Source organism: Gopherus evgoodei, chromosome 9 (assembly GCF_007399415.2).
Source record: "Gopherus evgoodei ecotype Sinaloan lineage chromosome 9, rGopEvg1_v1.p, whole genome shotgun sequence".
In the NCBI taxonomy this organism is placed as follows: domain Eukaryota; kingdom Metazoa; phylum Chordata; order Testudines; family Testudinidae; genus Gopherus; species Gopherus evgoodei.
The window spans coordinates 10,629,082-10,644,749 of record NC_044330.1 but is presented as its reverse complement, the minus strand read 5'-3'; the positions used below and the strand labels follow the sequence as shown (position 1 = coordinate 10,644,749).

At 42.0% G+C, this 15,668-nt stretch overlaps 1 protein-coding gene and 1 long non-coding RNA gene across 5 annotated transcripts in view; both read left to right on the top strand.

Annotated features, from left to right (window-relative positions):
• LOC115657799 overlaps positions 1-15,668 on the top strand; it is a 393,014-nt gene that overhangs the window by 349,882 nt on the left and 27,464 nt on the right. For 3 of the 4 annotated variants that reach the window (XR_004002060.1, XR_004002061.1, XR_004002059.1), the window contains one exon: positions 128-404. This is a non-coding gene — a long non-coding RNA (uncharacterized LOC115657799). Of the gene's footprint in view, positions 1-18; positions 43-127; positions 405-15,668 lie in introns of those variants that run through there. The other variant, XR_004002062.1, reaches the window with a different exon arrangement.
• SOX2 (SRY-box transcription factor 2) lies at positions 11,959-14,346 on the top strand. The gene has a single exon (XM_030576044.1). It carries the CDS (start codon positions 12,372-12,374, stop codon positions 13,317-13,319), a length of 948 nt encoding a protein of 315 aa, XP_030431904.1. The 5' UTR covers positions 11,959-12,371; the 3' UTR covers positions 13,320-14,346.

Genomic DNA, 15,668 nt, shown 5'->3' with positions numbered 1-15,668 from the left:
CTGCTTCACGGTGGAGGACAGAGAAGTGACTTTTTTGTTGTTGTGGGTGCATTCTTATAATACACACACACACATATCAGCCATTTGGATTTTTTAAACCATAAAAGATGTTTTTTTCTTGTTCCAGGGACCGCAGTTAAAAGCTAGGGCTAGGATTTGGAGGATGTGTAGGCAAACGGAAGGAGAGCCGGGGGAAGAAAAACCGAAATGGATTCAGTCTCTGTCCTGGATGGAGGAGGAGAAGGGAAGAGAAGAGGACGTGAAAGCTTCCTTCAGCTGCCTCTGTCCGGTGAAAAGTGATCAACCCCCCGGGACTGAATAGAACTCAAGAGTCCACGCGGACTTTCGCTTTATCCTGCCAATCAAACTGCTTACTAGACAACACCCTGATCTGGCATGGACATGTAAGTAGCTGCAACAGAACTTTGACATTCACGGTTCTTCCCTCCCCCGCTTCCCTGAGACCTTTAAAAATCTGGAAATATACCCCTATTTACCAATCGTGTAACTGGCAAATCTGAGGCTGAACCATTACACGTTGGGAATGGCATGTGGACGCCTGAGTTTTGCTCAGGTGAAATTGTGGTTTAGTTTACTGCATCCTGAATGCTAGGCAGGACTAGTTGCCTTGCAAAAGCTTCCCCCCCCCCCAATATGTGGCGCAAATGGCTCTGTGACCTACTCAGCTCTGAGCAAAGAGAGGTGGTAGTCAGCTTTCCACCTACTGGATGTTTAAAACGATGCTGGCTGATTTGGCGTAACCCCTTTGCGGGATACGGTGAGAGGAAGGCTGGGCTGGAACTTGATCAAAACTGTAGAATGTGCATTTACCTGGAAGGAACCGGTTTAGAGATCGGGCTGCTTCATTTGATGCTCTGATCATTTAGTTTCCGGGAAATAGCTGCCGTTTGGGGACATTTACATGGAAGGGGTGTTGTGTGTGATGGAGGGGAATACACAGTGGTGGCGGTGGGGGGGGTGGGATATTACCTGAGAATATAGAAGTATAGCATGCTGAAGCGGCTAGCTTCCTTGGCAAGCTGCCAGCTGTATCAGGCTAGGACCTGCTCTCTCGCTCCTCCTACTGGTAACTTGAAGATTCGCCTCTACCTGACTCATACCAAGAAGACAGATGTTTTCCCCCCTTGCTGATTTGCAAAGAGCAAACTGATTATTTTCAGCAGAGTAACGCCTTTACAAAAAGCCTAAGATTTCTCCCCATCCCCGGTCCTCCAAAACAGGCGCTCTAAAATAATTCTTGGAAGGCAGGAAAGAAACGGGGATTCTCCGTGAGCAGATCACTGCATGAGGGGTGGCCATTCAGAGGAAGTGATAGAGAAATACATGCAACTACCTGAATCTTATACTGCCTCCTAATACACATAAAATTGATTTGGAATGGGCAGATTTTGACATGTTGGCTAATTATGATACCATTTCGCGGGAAGCTCTTTTTAGGTGCTGCTAGCAAAGTTGTGCGATTTTTTTTTTTTAAAGAATTTGATAGATAAAGGTTAATCTTGAGCTGAATGATAGAGCTGTGATTGACAAGAGAAAAGGTGTTGAGGGCAGGTCGAGCTGTCTTATTTACAGCCCACTGCTTGCTATAGAGCCTTTGTTAGGACTGGAAAGCTAATTTAGTGCTGATCAAAAGCACCACAGAGTTAAAGGACTGGTAATGACTGCTAATTTCATTTCAGCCTCATACATCCCCAACTGCTGTAATTAAAGACATGCTATTTAAATACAGGTGAAGAGTTTTTGTAGGGGGGGGTAGAATAGGGAGCCAGTCACAATTTTATTTGGCTTGGTGCCATAAATGGGTGTAGATTTATTATTTTTAAATGATTTGGTTTTGCCATGATACCTTGCCTCTTTAGAGTAGATTTGTAGGAAATGTAGGAATAATATAAAGGAAAGATGAGGGTCGAAGAAGAAGGGGAAAAAACCCAAAACTTACTAACCATGAAATAAGAACCATAATCAAAAGTTATTTGATTTTTTAAAAAAATAATTAATCAGATGTAATGGCAATTCAGAAAACATTTGAAACAGTGGGCAGAAGGGAAGCTGCTTGTGTCAGCTTTTAAGTACCTCTAAAGAAAATCGGGTCTTCATATTATTACTTTTTAATTAAATTATTTTACCACTCCGTGGCTGGGTTTGTTGGCTCTGAAACGATGTAATTTCTCAACTGATATAACAGTTTCTTTCTAGGAAACATCAAAGGATAAAAGCTCTACATTTTCGTAGTTGGTTAAAATTGATACAAAAAAGAATTTAGCCTTTAATCTCTTTTTATCCACGAAGACTAAAGATCTGTACTCGACCCTGCTAAGCTTCCAAGCTGTCCCCGCTTCTTCCGGGGCTGGTGCTGGGCTCAGATGTGAGGCGGCGCTGAGCAGGTTATCTCAGCGCCCCCTATTGGACACGGTGGGAGCTGCGCAGTGCCAGTTATGGAAACAGCAAGAACCTTGTTATCTGGGTTTATATGGCTCTTCTATCCCTTAAAAAAAAACTTTGAAAAAATAAAATACACTGGCCATTAAAATTAGATGATGTGAAAGAGATTTACGTCAGGGTTAGAGAACTGTCCGAAAAAAGTTTTGGATTCTTTTTTTTAAAGGGTACATGGAAAATCATTGAAAATTCGAGGTGAACAAATAATCCAAACCAGAAATCGCTAAAAGAAGCTTGCCTACTTTTTGTGTGTATTTTCTCATAAATATACAGTATTATTATTAATAATAATACTTAATAACTATAAATGAAACAAAGACGTTTCTCTGTATATTTGAAAACACTGGTTTTAGCACTTCTAGTTCCTGCATGTTGCTTTAACTCAGACTTAGATTTTGACAACCTGAGTGTCTGCGCAGTTGCAGTAACGCTACATACCCTAATTGATACTCTATATTAGGATACCAGATCATGATTAAAACACAAATTCATTTCCTAGTATTTTAAACAAATTAAGAATTATGTAATGATTTTGTTATCCAATAGTTCTAATTATATCATAAAATTCAAAGCTTTAATAGGCATATGCATTTGCTATCTTTTTCATCTCAAGATATTTTAGAAGAGGCCAGTATTGGCAGATATTTTTATTTAGAATTTAACACTTCAGTTTTACTTGGAAAATATATCCGAAGAGACCATGTTTTAAAACCGGGGGGATACCCGTCCCCCCACCCCCAATCACTCTGTATACATTTGAGGAAGAAGTGCTAATTTAATTGTATCATTTGAGACATGATATTTCCTTTTGATTTGTCAATTTAAAAATCCTCAATGATTTGAAAAGATTAACCAAAATCTATGAAAAGTGCTACATTATCTCCCAATTTTTTGACTGATCTAGGACTCTGTGTCACTCATATAACTATTGTATTTGCAAGGAGCAGTAATACCCCAGTGCAGGGGGGTTTTGTACTGCATTTTAGAGGAAACACTAATTGAAACCAAATTATTTCTGCGAAATTGTGGTTATTTTGTTCTGCCAGTTGGCAGCTTGGAGCAAAGTTATAAGGCAGCAGTTTTAAAATTGAATGAGTCTTGCATTAGTTGGTCTCTCAATAAGCTTTTCACTTTCGCTATTGTATATGAACAGCATCTCCCCCAAAAAGTGAGTGTTTATTATACTGAATATGCTTTCTCCATTTCCCCCCTCCCCCGGTTTGCTCTCCGCTTGAAAGCTTAGTAAGGCAGTTTTCGTTAGAGTGCCTAAAATAAAGACGTATTTTCTATAAACAATAGCAAAGGCACGGTACAGCGGAATTCTCGTTTTTCCTGTGAACTGTTTTCTTAGTTAGCATACATTGAGTGTGTAACTTTGAAATGAACTAAGCAAAGATATAGGCACAGATCTATAAAAATCTGTCGAGCTATTAAACTAGCTATAAACAGAGATATTATATGTCAGTGACCATTACTGCAGGAAATGGGGGGAAAAATTACAGCAGTTTATATCCAAATGTTTAACATCAGGAGGCAGTTTACAAAAATGTTAGTAGCTCTCACTGAAAAGTGAATGATTAACTCAATTCTATGAGAAGTGCCGTTACTGTCCCCCTTTACAAAGAACTATTGTAAGGGGGTTTATAACTGGGCCATAAACTGCTCCCCCCGCGCCCAGTAAAATTTTGATGTATAAAGTCACCGGTCAGAAGTGATTGCTTTAACCAAATTTAGTTTTTTAGAGTTTGATTTTCCTATACATAGTCTGTATCAGTTGAGGGGACTGAGTCTGCAACGCCTTACTCACGCGAGTAGGTCCATTAAGTTAGGGTTGGGCCCTTCATTTGGAAAACGCTTTGGGACTAATGGTGCTATAAATATAATCTCTATTTATTAGTCTCCTCTTGGTGTTATAGATAAAATATTTATTTTCCTTTGGAGTTAGGAAGGGATCCTGATTTCCAGTGTTTCTGAAAACATAATGTAAGAATACAATCTAAAACCAACTTTCAATGCCAATTTCCAAGGGTGTTTTCTCTTACTGTTCCTTGGAACGCTTCTCTCTCAGCCCCCTTCCTGTGGAACGGCAAGAAATTCCCAAGGACCAGACTTTAAAGCTCACTTTCGTCCGGCTTTTTCGCATCCTCTCTGTTCTCCTGCATTGCTAGTGCAAAGAGAATATCGGAGCCTGATGTGAGAACTATGCACAGAGCACTGGTCCTTGCCAATGTGGACCGTATCTGGGAAGTCTCATCGGTATCACCCAAAGACCTGGGACAGTGTATGTCGCTCCAGATGGAACGCCCTTCACTATACAGTCTGGGTGTTCACTGCAAAACCCCCATTAAGTTCAGTGGGAGTTAGGGCATCCTTATAAGTCTGAAAGGCATCTTGACTCAAGGTGCTAAGCTCTTAAAATCGACACATAAGTATTGTGGTTCACCCACTGGAACTTTTGTTAATTTAAATCGGACAGCTCTAGTTACAGAAATCAGAGAAGCTCCGTGTCCAGATCATTTTGTCTGGCAAAAATAATTCGCTTGTTACATCTGTTCATATATATATATACCGGTAGTTGTGGCCTCGCTCTGGAACAAGGGCCCTCACTTTTACAGACTTTGTCTTCTTCAAACAAGGAAGATAGAGAGGTGAGGGGTTAGACCAAGAGAGGGAAAGTGTTTGGACTTCTGGATTCTATCCTCAGCTTGGTGACCTTGTTCAAATTACTTCTCATCTCTCTGGACCCCTCTTTGAAATGCTACTTCATACGGTTCTTAGGCTTAGTTAATATTTTTAAAGCTCTTTGAGATCCTTGAATGGAAGGCACTTTATACATGGGAAATGTGTCTGTATGCTCTGCAGATTAAATACTCCTTAAATATGAGTTTACATAAAAGACAGCTAGTCTATAATGTGAATTAAAATCCATCGCTAGTCGGTCGCTGGGGAGTTCTGAAATCACAAGGATAACTTGACACAATGAGCTTATGGTGTCAATAAACCCATGCACTAGATGCAGAGATTGTCATTCTAGATCATAACAGTTCTGAAAGAGGCATTATCGTCTGTCCTGTCAATGATCCCCAAATTAAGGACTATGAAGAACGCAGCGAGATAAAAGGCACCGTCTTGGTTGCATTATGGATGATCGTGTCAGTGATCTGTGAATCATTGGAAGGGTTTTTTTTTTTGTAACCATGTACTTTTTCAAACCATGCCCCAGGCTCCCAGGGTGCGTTGCGGTGCACTGAGGAGAAAAGCAACCTTGAAATACCTCAGGCTGTGCCTCAGACATTTCCATTGACATTGTACGAGCTTCTTTGGTAGTCATGATTTCAATGGAAGAACCATAAAAATTCCATCAAAACTGTACTGGATCCAAAGGACACCTCATTTGATTTTGATCCCATGCCTGGTTCTAATGACACATAGTGTTTAAAAGCATTTTCCATAAAACTGGGAAAAGAGTAGAAAATACAATAAATCGCAAACCCAAATTTAAGCAACGGACAATATATTTGGACTGGACCCATCCATGCTCAGCTGTTGAGATTTTCAGAGAATGTACCCATCCTCCATCTTCTGCAATACCGGGAGAGTTAAAAAGGAATTGGAAACCTTTCATTCTTAATGTGCCTGCTTTTGTGGGTTTAAATCAAGCAGTTCTTCAGGAGAGGTTTTTGTGTTTAATATACATGAGTTCATTCAGTTACAATGGGGAAAGGAAAACTCATTTGTTCTTATAAAACTAGGAAGGAAAGATAACTTTAAATAGACTGCCAAAAAGGATCCTGTTAAATGGGGTCCATATATATACAGTAAAGAGCCTACACTCAACTATGCTTTCTCTCGTGTATATTATGCAATAACCTATGAGTTTACGATAAATACTGGTGCTGGATGGCTGTTGTATTGATAGGATTGTGGAATGAATAAGTAACTATGGGATCAAAATTATAATTTTCTAGTGAAAGAGTGGGTAGGAAATATTATCTCCCAGGTGAATGGAGAAAATCTCAAGGATTTTTTAAAAAGCTGTTGGCTAGTTATGATAAATAGGAGTGTCTGGTCAACCGATAGGCTATTTATTTAGATGCTTTTGAAAATTATTCTCACAAGTGTGTGTGTGTGTGGGAGAGTGTGAGTGAGTGAGTAGGCTTGTCTATTGATGTTGTATTTTATCTCTTTTAAATTATATCCAGGCTTTGTGGTTTTTTATTTTGTTCCTTATTCCGCTAGAGGAAGGAAGAAATCTGGTTGAAAGGGTCTTTTTAAATTTCAAGCGCTTTGCTTGTTTGTGTCCAACGCAAGTTCAATATCAAGTCCGAATCGTGTAGGGCGTGTGTGTGTCTGTAATGGGCAACTTGTGTTGCGGTGAAATAAATTCCAGTGGCAGATGAGGCGTCTGGAACCTCTGGTAGCGGATTTAAATTAAATCGCTTTCTAGTCCCAGGCTCCCAGCACAGGCAATCTGATCGCTCTGTATATCACGAATTCTTGAGCTGTCGCAACTGGAATGCTCGCAGGAGTGAACACTTTCAATATAGTGAGTTTTTCCTCTCCGTCGCACGTGTGCTCTTTTTTAGATTTCATTAGTGAGAATTAGGATGAAAGAGGGGACAAGGGAGGAATGCGGAGCTTGCTCTGCATTCCGCAGCTTTCAAGGGTCCTTAGAGTCCTTGAATGAAATTATTGGGTGAAACTGGGTTTGGATGAAGCATTTGTCATTCCCCCCCCGCCCCACACCCTTGTTCGTTTGTACATATAATACCACTTCTGAGCATTACAATCGGGCTGCTTGCTGGACAGACAGGAACAAAAAGCAGATTAAACAGTTTTAAATAATCAAAAAATATCTAAAATGTAAGCAGGGTGGATTAAGCTTGCTCCAGCGTGTCCCTTCTCTCCCTCCCCTCTCCAAATAATTCGCCCTCAACACATCCTCATTCCCTCCAGAAACAAACAAGCTACCCATGGGGCTAGGGGTAGAATTTTGAAAATGGGGGGGGGAGGTTGTAATCTCTTAGAAAACAGGACTCAGACTGGAGAGAGGGGCGCTGGTATGTCACCCTAAAGTAGGTCATTTCTAACGCAAATTTTGAAGTTTCTTCCGGTGCCTTTGATTGCTCAGAAATTGTGATTAAGGTTGCGAGGGCTCCCCTCCTTGAAAAGTTAACAAGGTAAACAAAATATTAGACGCTTTTGTTAGTTGTTGTTTTTTAAATAATCCGTTGCTTCAAGGAATGCACAAAAATGTCTGTTTTTCTTATAATATATAATACTTTTAAGATTTCATGACATCGCGGTATTTAAAGAAAATGGTTAATCAGCTTAACTCAGACTTGTAATATCTAAAGTACAGGATAATGATCCCCCACCCCATCCTTATTAATGAGTGGAAGTGAACAAAGCTTCCCTAACAGAACTCCATCAGTATTGGCCTGAACCTTCCTAGGTGTTCTTATTTGGGAGACCTTCCTCTGAAAAAAAATATTTTAGGGTATTCCCCCCCCCGCACCTTTTACTCATCAGCACTACAACAACTTGCCATGTGGTATTTTAAAGTCACTGGAGATTGGGTTATAGTGAACGTGGTAAAACTTCCATTGGCTAACTTTAGCTTCTCCTGTCTAGTTAACTGGTTCCAGAATTAGAAGGGGATGGGGCGGGGGGATCTTTCTGTACATTTTCCCGTCTTCAGATTTTTTTTAACGTAATGAAATTAAAACTTTTGGAGCTCACAGTTGACATTTTGCAGAAAATTGAGTTATCAAGGCAGTAATTATTTCACAGGGAGATAAAACTCTCATAGCCCTAACTGTCAAATAGGGCCCTTTTCAGATTTTAATTACAAAATAAAATTAGTCTGCTCTTCCTCGGAAGGGTTTGTGAGTGGCTAAACAGAGCTTTCCCCAATACTGGTGGTCGTCAAACTCTGCTAATTAGCAATGCTGAGAAATTCCAGTTAACAAGGACATTCTCTAAGTCTCTGCAGGTTCCCTGCCGTTCGCCTTCATTTCCATAAGAAGATTAAGACTGGAGGGGAACACACTCAAATGCAGATGCAGAAAAGAAGCGTTTTTAACAAGCATCATAATAGTAAGATGCTTGGCTAGTTCTCACCTAATTACTGCAAGTTAAACCTCTATTTGCAGCTAAGGACAAAAAATGGAGCTGCAATCTTCAATCTCCACAAGACTGCTTAATAGTTTGCTTTAGATTTGTTACTGCTGGGGTCAGTACAAAAATAATATGTAGGTATTAGTTCTTGTACAGTTAACACGATAGGTTGTATCTTCAGGGCTTTTATAAGAAATGGGTGGGTAGAGCCAGTGTCAGAACAGTAAACAAATAAAAATCCAAGTCGTTAACATCCATTTTCTTGTTAATAGACTCATAACCTAGGAATAAACGTGTCTGTGCTTTACAATCCATCGCTGAGAACATTTGCAGACTATTTATTTAACGTAAGCACTTTTCATTTCCATAAACTATACCGAAGGCAACGATTTTTAAATCCATTCAGATTAAACCAGCCTTCTCCAGGCCTTCCTTTTAAAATGCCTTGTGTTCTTCTGTAGCGTGTTGTTGTTGTTAATAAATTAAGATTGAGGTACTCCGATTTCATGGTTTTTATATTGTTTAAAGGAATAGCCAGTAACCCGATATAGGGGGACACACATACACACACACACACATTTTTCTGAAAGACCTATCGCTTTTATCTGATTTTCTATAGCACATTATTATGCACATATGCCGGAGACAGGTTATTGTATTGATAAGTAAAACACCGTTAATTAAAATAAAGCTGTAAATACTCATGATAACACAATTGTTAGGTATTTCCATACCTTATTTATATGGTAAATGCAATTAAGAAAGAGCCAAGCCAGCCACTTTAACCTCTTCACTGTGTTGTTATAGAGTTCAGGCACAAATATATGCTCTAGTTATGTGTAAAATCACTCCTTGCGTTGCCTCGGCTGAGGATCTCACACACACAAAATTACAACCAATTCTGCCTCTATAACTACACCACAGCATAAAAACAAGACTGGCTTGTATAACACCAACCATCAGTGATCAATGTATTACGATAAACAAACACCACTACCACCCACCCCCTTTTTTTCAAACTTAATTATCCATAAGATTTTTTGGAATAATGGTATCAAATGCAGACCAAAGCATAAACAATAACAAAGTAAATAGTTGCTGTGCCCTCGATAGTGTCTGGAGAATCAGAAATCGTTTATATCTTGAATCTCATCATGTGCACCTATTTTTCTATGGTTTGACCTATCATTCTATGGGCGAGCTGTACGTTTTCGAATTAAACACATTAACTCTGATAGGTTATATTTGCATAATCCATAAAAAGATGCATTCGTACTGTTGGGTTTTATTTATTACTTAGATTCCATATAATTATTTGGTTCCGGTTTTTTTCCCTTTCCTTTCCCTTTATTATTTCAAAACATTTAATTTGAAAAGTAAACGGAGGGACATTCTCGGGGAGGTCAATCTTACCAGTAGGGGGCGCAGCAGCCCCATACCTGAAACCCCCAGCTCAGAAAGTACGGCGCAGCCTCTCGATATGTCTTATCGTGTGTGTGTGTTTCCAATCATTCTTTCAGCATTTGGTTTAACCCGATGAACAGTTTAAATATAGACTATTTGACAATATTTGGGTCTCTCTAACGAGTCAAATAAAATTACTATAATGGGGGGAGCTCGCCCCCCTTTTACCTTCTTACCCTCAGCCCTCCACTCCCCCAATGCTTTTAGTTGAAACAAACTTTATTTAAAAAGCTGGAGAAGTCTGTTTCTGAGCGGGGTGCAGATTTAGCCGATTGGACTTGGGGAGCCTGAATTCAGAACGTTCACACCCGCACGGGTACGAAAAAGGCGTAAAGGGGGGAAGTGGGCGCAGAGGGATTGGGGAAAGAAAATCATCAATTTTCCCGAGTTAAGAAACGGAACGTGCCTGTCGATACAAATCGCTACATTTGCAGTGGCAGGAAAAAACGGGGGCGAGGGGGAGGGGAAGGTTGGGGGTGGAGGGAAGCCTCTGGTCGTTTAAGCACTTCATAGAACAAAAATGGCATGAGGCTTGGCCTTTTTCGTCGTCTTCTTTTCTTTCTCGCTTTGTAGTCAAGTGCATTTTCGCAACAAAGATCCCAACAAGAGAGTGGAAGTAAACTTAGCCGGGGCTTTGTTTGGCGCCGTGTAGTGACAACACGAGAAACAAAACTACCTATTTGTAACGGACGTGCTGCCATCTCTCTCCAGCATTGAGCTCCCACCTATTGAAAGGCTTACATCGGGACAATGGGGGAGAGTCTTAAATTACCCTCCCGAGTCCAAGGGGCAGGCCCCACGCCTCTCCCTGGCCCCCTTTCTCCTACCCACTTCCCCGCAATCCAGCCCCACCTCCAGCTCCCTCGCAGCACCTGGGCCAGGCTTGCCGGGCACTGCTGAGCCCAGCGTGGTGGAGGGGACAGTCACCGAAAGTACTCTACATCAGAGAAATAAGGGGCGGGGGGGTGATCCCCTCCAGTACAGGGGGAGGCTTGCTTTTACTTTTTGTTTTTCAATCTCTCCCTTCTTTGAATGACCCTGCAATTTTGGGGCTGATGGATACGTGGTTATTTCACGTGCCCCCCCCTTTTGTTTAAATAACCTTTCGGGTGTGTGTGAGAGGTTTGAACGTGGAGGGGGGTGAGGGAGGGTTTGCGTTGTTTTCCAGGATCTGAATGGAGAAAGGCCTGAGACCTGGGGGGGGAGGGGCGGAGGATGCAGCCAAATCTGGGGCCCTAGGAACGCGGTCCAACTTCCCTGCAGTGTAGAAACAAAAGAAAGGGCTTCGGACTTGGGCTCAGCCTCGCCACCTTCCCAGGATCGGAACGGAGGCCCAAACAGCCTAGCCCCGACGCTGGAGATGCAATCTGTGCTGCGGAGCGAGCTTGCACCTTGCCTGGAGCCCCCTTTGCAACGACCTGGGGCGGGGAGGAGAGGCTGGAGAGATCCATGTGTTAATCACTGCAGTGGCGGGGGGGCTGTGTTGGCGGGGGCGCAGAGCTGTGGGCGATTTCTGGAAGGAGCGCGAGCTTGGCACCGCTGTATGCGCCCAGACCCGGTCGCCTCCGTCCAGTTGCTTTTCTCCCTCCCGTTTCCCCTCAGCCCCGAGTCAATACCAAGTTTTTGTGTGTGTGGTGGGTTGTTTTTTTAAATGTAGCAACGATGCTGTTTACCCACTTCCTCCCCAAGGCGTGCGTGACCTGTTGCTGTCAGAGGAGCTCCAGAGGCTTCCTAGTGGCTGCCTCGCCTGCCCGTGGACCCGCCTCCCCCCGCAGACCCGTCCCGGCGGCGGCGCCGAGCCCCCGCCCCGTTTCATGCAAAACCAGGGGTAGAGACTTGTCCTCAGTGGAGGAGCCGGCGCGCGCTGATTGGCCAGGGCAAACACATTTATTCCCTGACAAGCCCCCATCACATGGATGGTTGTCTATTAACTTGTTCAAAAAAGTATCAGGAGTTGTCAAGGCAGAGAGGGAGAGAGAGAGTGTGTGTTTGCAAAAGGGGGGAAAGTACTTTGCTGGCTCTTTAAGACTGAGGTGGAGAGACAGAAAGAGAAAGAAGGAGAAGGGAGGAAGGAGGAAGTTTTGTTGCTTTTTTTTAAACCAAGGCTCCAGTAATAATAATAATAATAATCTTATTAATCCATCGGCCAAGAGGAAGAGGAAGACTCTAATCCTGAGCTAAGTGTGTATTTTGGGGAGCCCCCCCCCCTTCCACACCCCTCCCTAGGAAGAGAAAAAAAAAAGTCCGGCTTGGGACTTTGTGTGGCTGCTGCTGCTGCTGCTTCTCGCTTCTCTGCCGAAGGCTTGTTCCAGGCAAGAGCCGTTTGAATGTACAACATGATGGAAACCGAGCTGAAGCCTCCCGCCCCTCAGCAAACTTCGGGGGGAGGCACGGGCAACGCCAACTCGGCCGCCAGCAACCAGAAGAACAGCCCGGACCGGGTCAAGAGACCCATGAACGCGTTCATGGTGTGGTCCCGGGGCCAGCGGCGGAAGATGGCCCAAGAGAACCCCAAGATGCACAACTCTGAGATCAGCAAGCGGCTCGGGGCCGAGTGGAAACTTTTATCCGAGGCGGAGAAGAGACCTTTCATTGACGAAGCCAAGCGGCTCCGAGCCCTGCATATGAAGGAACACCCGGATTATAAATACCGACCCCGGAGGAAAACCAAGACCCTCATGAAGAAGGATAAGTACACGTTGCCTGGGGGCTTGCTGGCCCCTGGCACCAATACCATGACCACTGGGGTAGGGGTTGGGGCCACCTTGGGAGCTGGGGTGAACCAGAGGATGGACAGTTATGCTCACATGAACGGCTGGACCAACGGAGGCTATGGGATGATGCAAGACCAGCTCGGCTACCCACAGCACCCGGGCTTGAACGCTCACAACGCGGCTCAGATGCAGCCCATGCACCGCTACGACGTGAGCGCCCTGCAGTACAACTCCATGACCAGCTCGCAGACTTATATGAACGGATCGCCCACCTACAGCATGTCTTACTCCCAGCAAGGGACCCCGGGGATGGCCCTGGGATCCATGGGCTCAGTGGTCAAGACGGAGTCCAGCTCGAGTCCCCCCGTAGTCACTTCGTCTTCCCATTCAAGGGCTCCATGCCAAGCTGGGGACCTTCGGGACATGATCAGCATGTATCTACCAGGTGCTGAAGTACCAGAACCAGCTGCCCCAAGCAGACTTCATATGTCCCAACACTACCAGAGTGCACCTGTTCCTGGTACAGCCATTAATGGCACACTTCCTCTATCACATATGTAAGACAAAAGGGTTGGGGGGGGGCCAGGAAAACTACACAACACAAAGAAACAAACAAAACACTTTTATTAGAGATTCTGGACTTTTTTTTGGACTATTTTTGTACAGAGAAAACTGGGGAGGGCATACAGAAAACCAACAAGGAACTTGTATAGCTCTGGAGGGGAAGAAACTACACAAAACTTTTAAAAAGTTCTAGTGAAACGGTAGGAACTTTGCAGAAAGTTTGCAGAAGTCTTTACCAATAATATTTAGAGCTAGTCTCAAAAAGCGATGAGAAAAAAATGTTTTAATATTTGCAAGCAACTTTTGTACAGTATTTATCAAAATAAACATGGCAATCAGAATGTCCATTGTTTAGATAGAAAAAAACTTGAGAATTTGCCAATTAATAAAAAACAAACAAAATGTAAAAATAAAAACCGTCTACTTCGAGCATTGTGATAACTGCAGCTGAATTTATAGCAGCTGGAGAAAGAGTGGATATTATTTTACAAAATTTGGACATTTTAATTGTTTTAGAAATTGTACAAAAGACAAAAAAGGTAGGCTAAATACTTGCAAAACCACTGAATTGTTTTGCTATAAAAGGGCAAGAGTTTAGATTGTACTTTTTTTGGTTTTGTTTTTTGTTTTTTACTTATTGTTAAAAAGCAGAAATTGCCATGCAGGTTCACACACCATTTGCTAATTTATAATAGCTTTTTTGTTTCCAAACTTCATCCTGTTCAGATTTAAAAAACAAAAAAAACAAAAACAAAAAACCCTGAAATTACTGTGTTTTGAAATATTTTCTTATGGTTTGTAATATTTCTGTAAATTTATTGTGATGATATTTTAAGTTCTTTTTTCTCATTTTCCGTAGTTGTATTTTAAAGATTCGGCTCTGTATTATTTGAAATCAGTCTGCCGACAGTCCATGTATATATTTGAACTAATACCATCCTTATAACAGGTACATATTCAACTTAAGTTTTATTCCATTATGCACAGTTTGAGATAAATAAATTTTCAACATATGGACACTGAAGTTACGTTTGAGTCTTGGATTTATTTTTGTAATGCAAAATGGTGTTGTTTTTGTTAAGGATCCGTGCAGTTTAAGATGTCACTGTGGTCAATTTAGTATTATAAATAATCTAGCAGTATAGATAAATTAAAATATAGACCTTTATTTTTAAAACGAAATAGCTTTCATTACATAACTAGGTCTGACCAACTGAACTGCGCCTTTTGGATTTAAAACATGTAAAGTTGCAACTTACAATGTGTAAATGCCACCCCTTTAAGAAAGGGTGAAAGAGCGTTTGGGCTTTTTGCTGGTTCAGACCACTTGTTGCCATCAAAGGGCTGTGGTCCGAACAGGAGTCTTGTGATAGATTTAAAGTTAAATGGGAAGTAGTAGCATAATTAGGGGGACTGAAAAGGCAACAAGGAGTCGTTGCTCTTTTGAGTAATTTTATAACCCGTGCATTCTTCTTTTGGGAATACAGTGTATATAGGAGGACGGTATTTTACTTTAATTGCCTGAGGATGATAATACAATAGCAAGAAAACTGCAACTAGAATTTGTGAAGGTTGCATTGACAAGGTGTTTTTTTTTTTTAATCTTTGCTAGTGGCTTCATCAACTTTCCGCTCCTCTGTTTTTCCAGGGTAGAATGGGTGTGTTATGTGTGGTTGGAGAGGGGGGATTAAAAAACAAACTCAGACGCCAAAGACTTTCACCCTATATCACAGCTGTTTCTTGAATCCTAGTTCTTAACTTGCCAGCGCGGTGTAGCCCAAATTCGGACAATCTCTGCAGATGATAACAAACCCCAAAGAGAAGCTTTCGCGCCAGCCAAATAAAAGAAGAGCACAGCCATCTCTCAGAGGTAGATTTTTACTTTGTACCGTTCTATTCGCAATTGCAGATGCCAATGATTATGCTTCTGAGCTATCCAGATCTCTGGCCCCAGTAGTGAGGGGTAATCTATCTGTAGAGCAAAATAGGGTGATAACTTCTCCTGTGCAAAGTGCAGTAAAGTTGGGCAGTAGAGCGCTGGGCATGTTATTCAGGGCAGCACATACGTGAAAACTGAAGTCCGTTGTTGTTGTTTTTTAAAAAGCCCAAGCGTTTAATATTAACTATTAACACTGGAGATGTGTCCCTTGGATACGCACAAGTCTACCTCGGGAATAAGAAAGATTAAAATAAAAATAGATTAAAAATGGATTCTTTAAACTACAGTGATTCATCAGTAGATGCATTTCCCCCCCCATAAGAACGTATTATACATTGCGAGGAAAGAGTCTGATGTCTTACCTATAGATTGAACAAGCTATAATTCTATTTGTCTCTGTGTCTCAG

Bases quoted from the DNA above. Each gene is read 5' to 3' on its own strand.
- SOX2 (XM_030576044.1), top strand. From the start codon at position 12,372: ATGTACAACATGATGGAAACCGAGCTGAAGCCTCCCGCCCCTCAGCAA.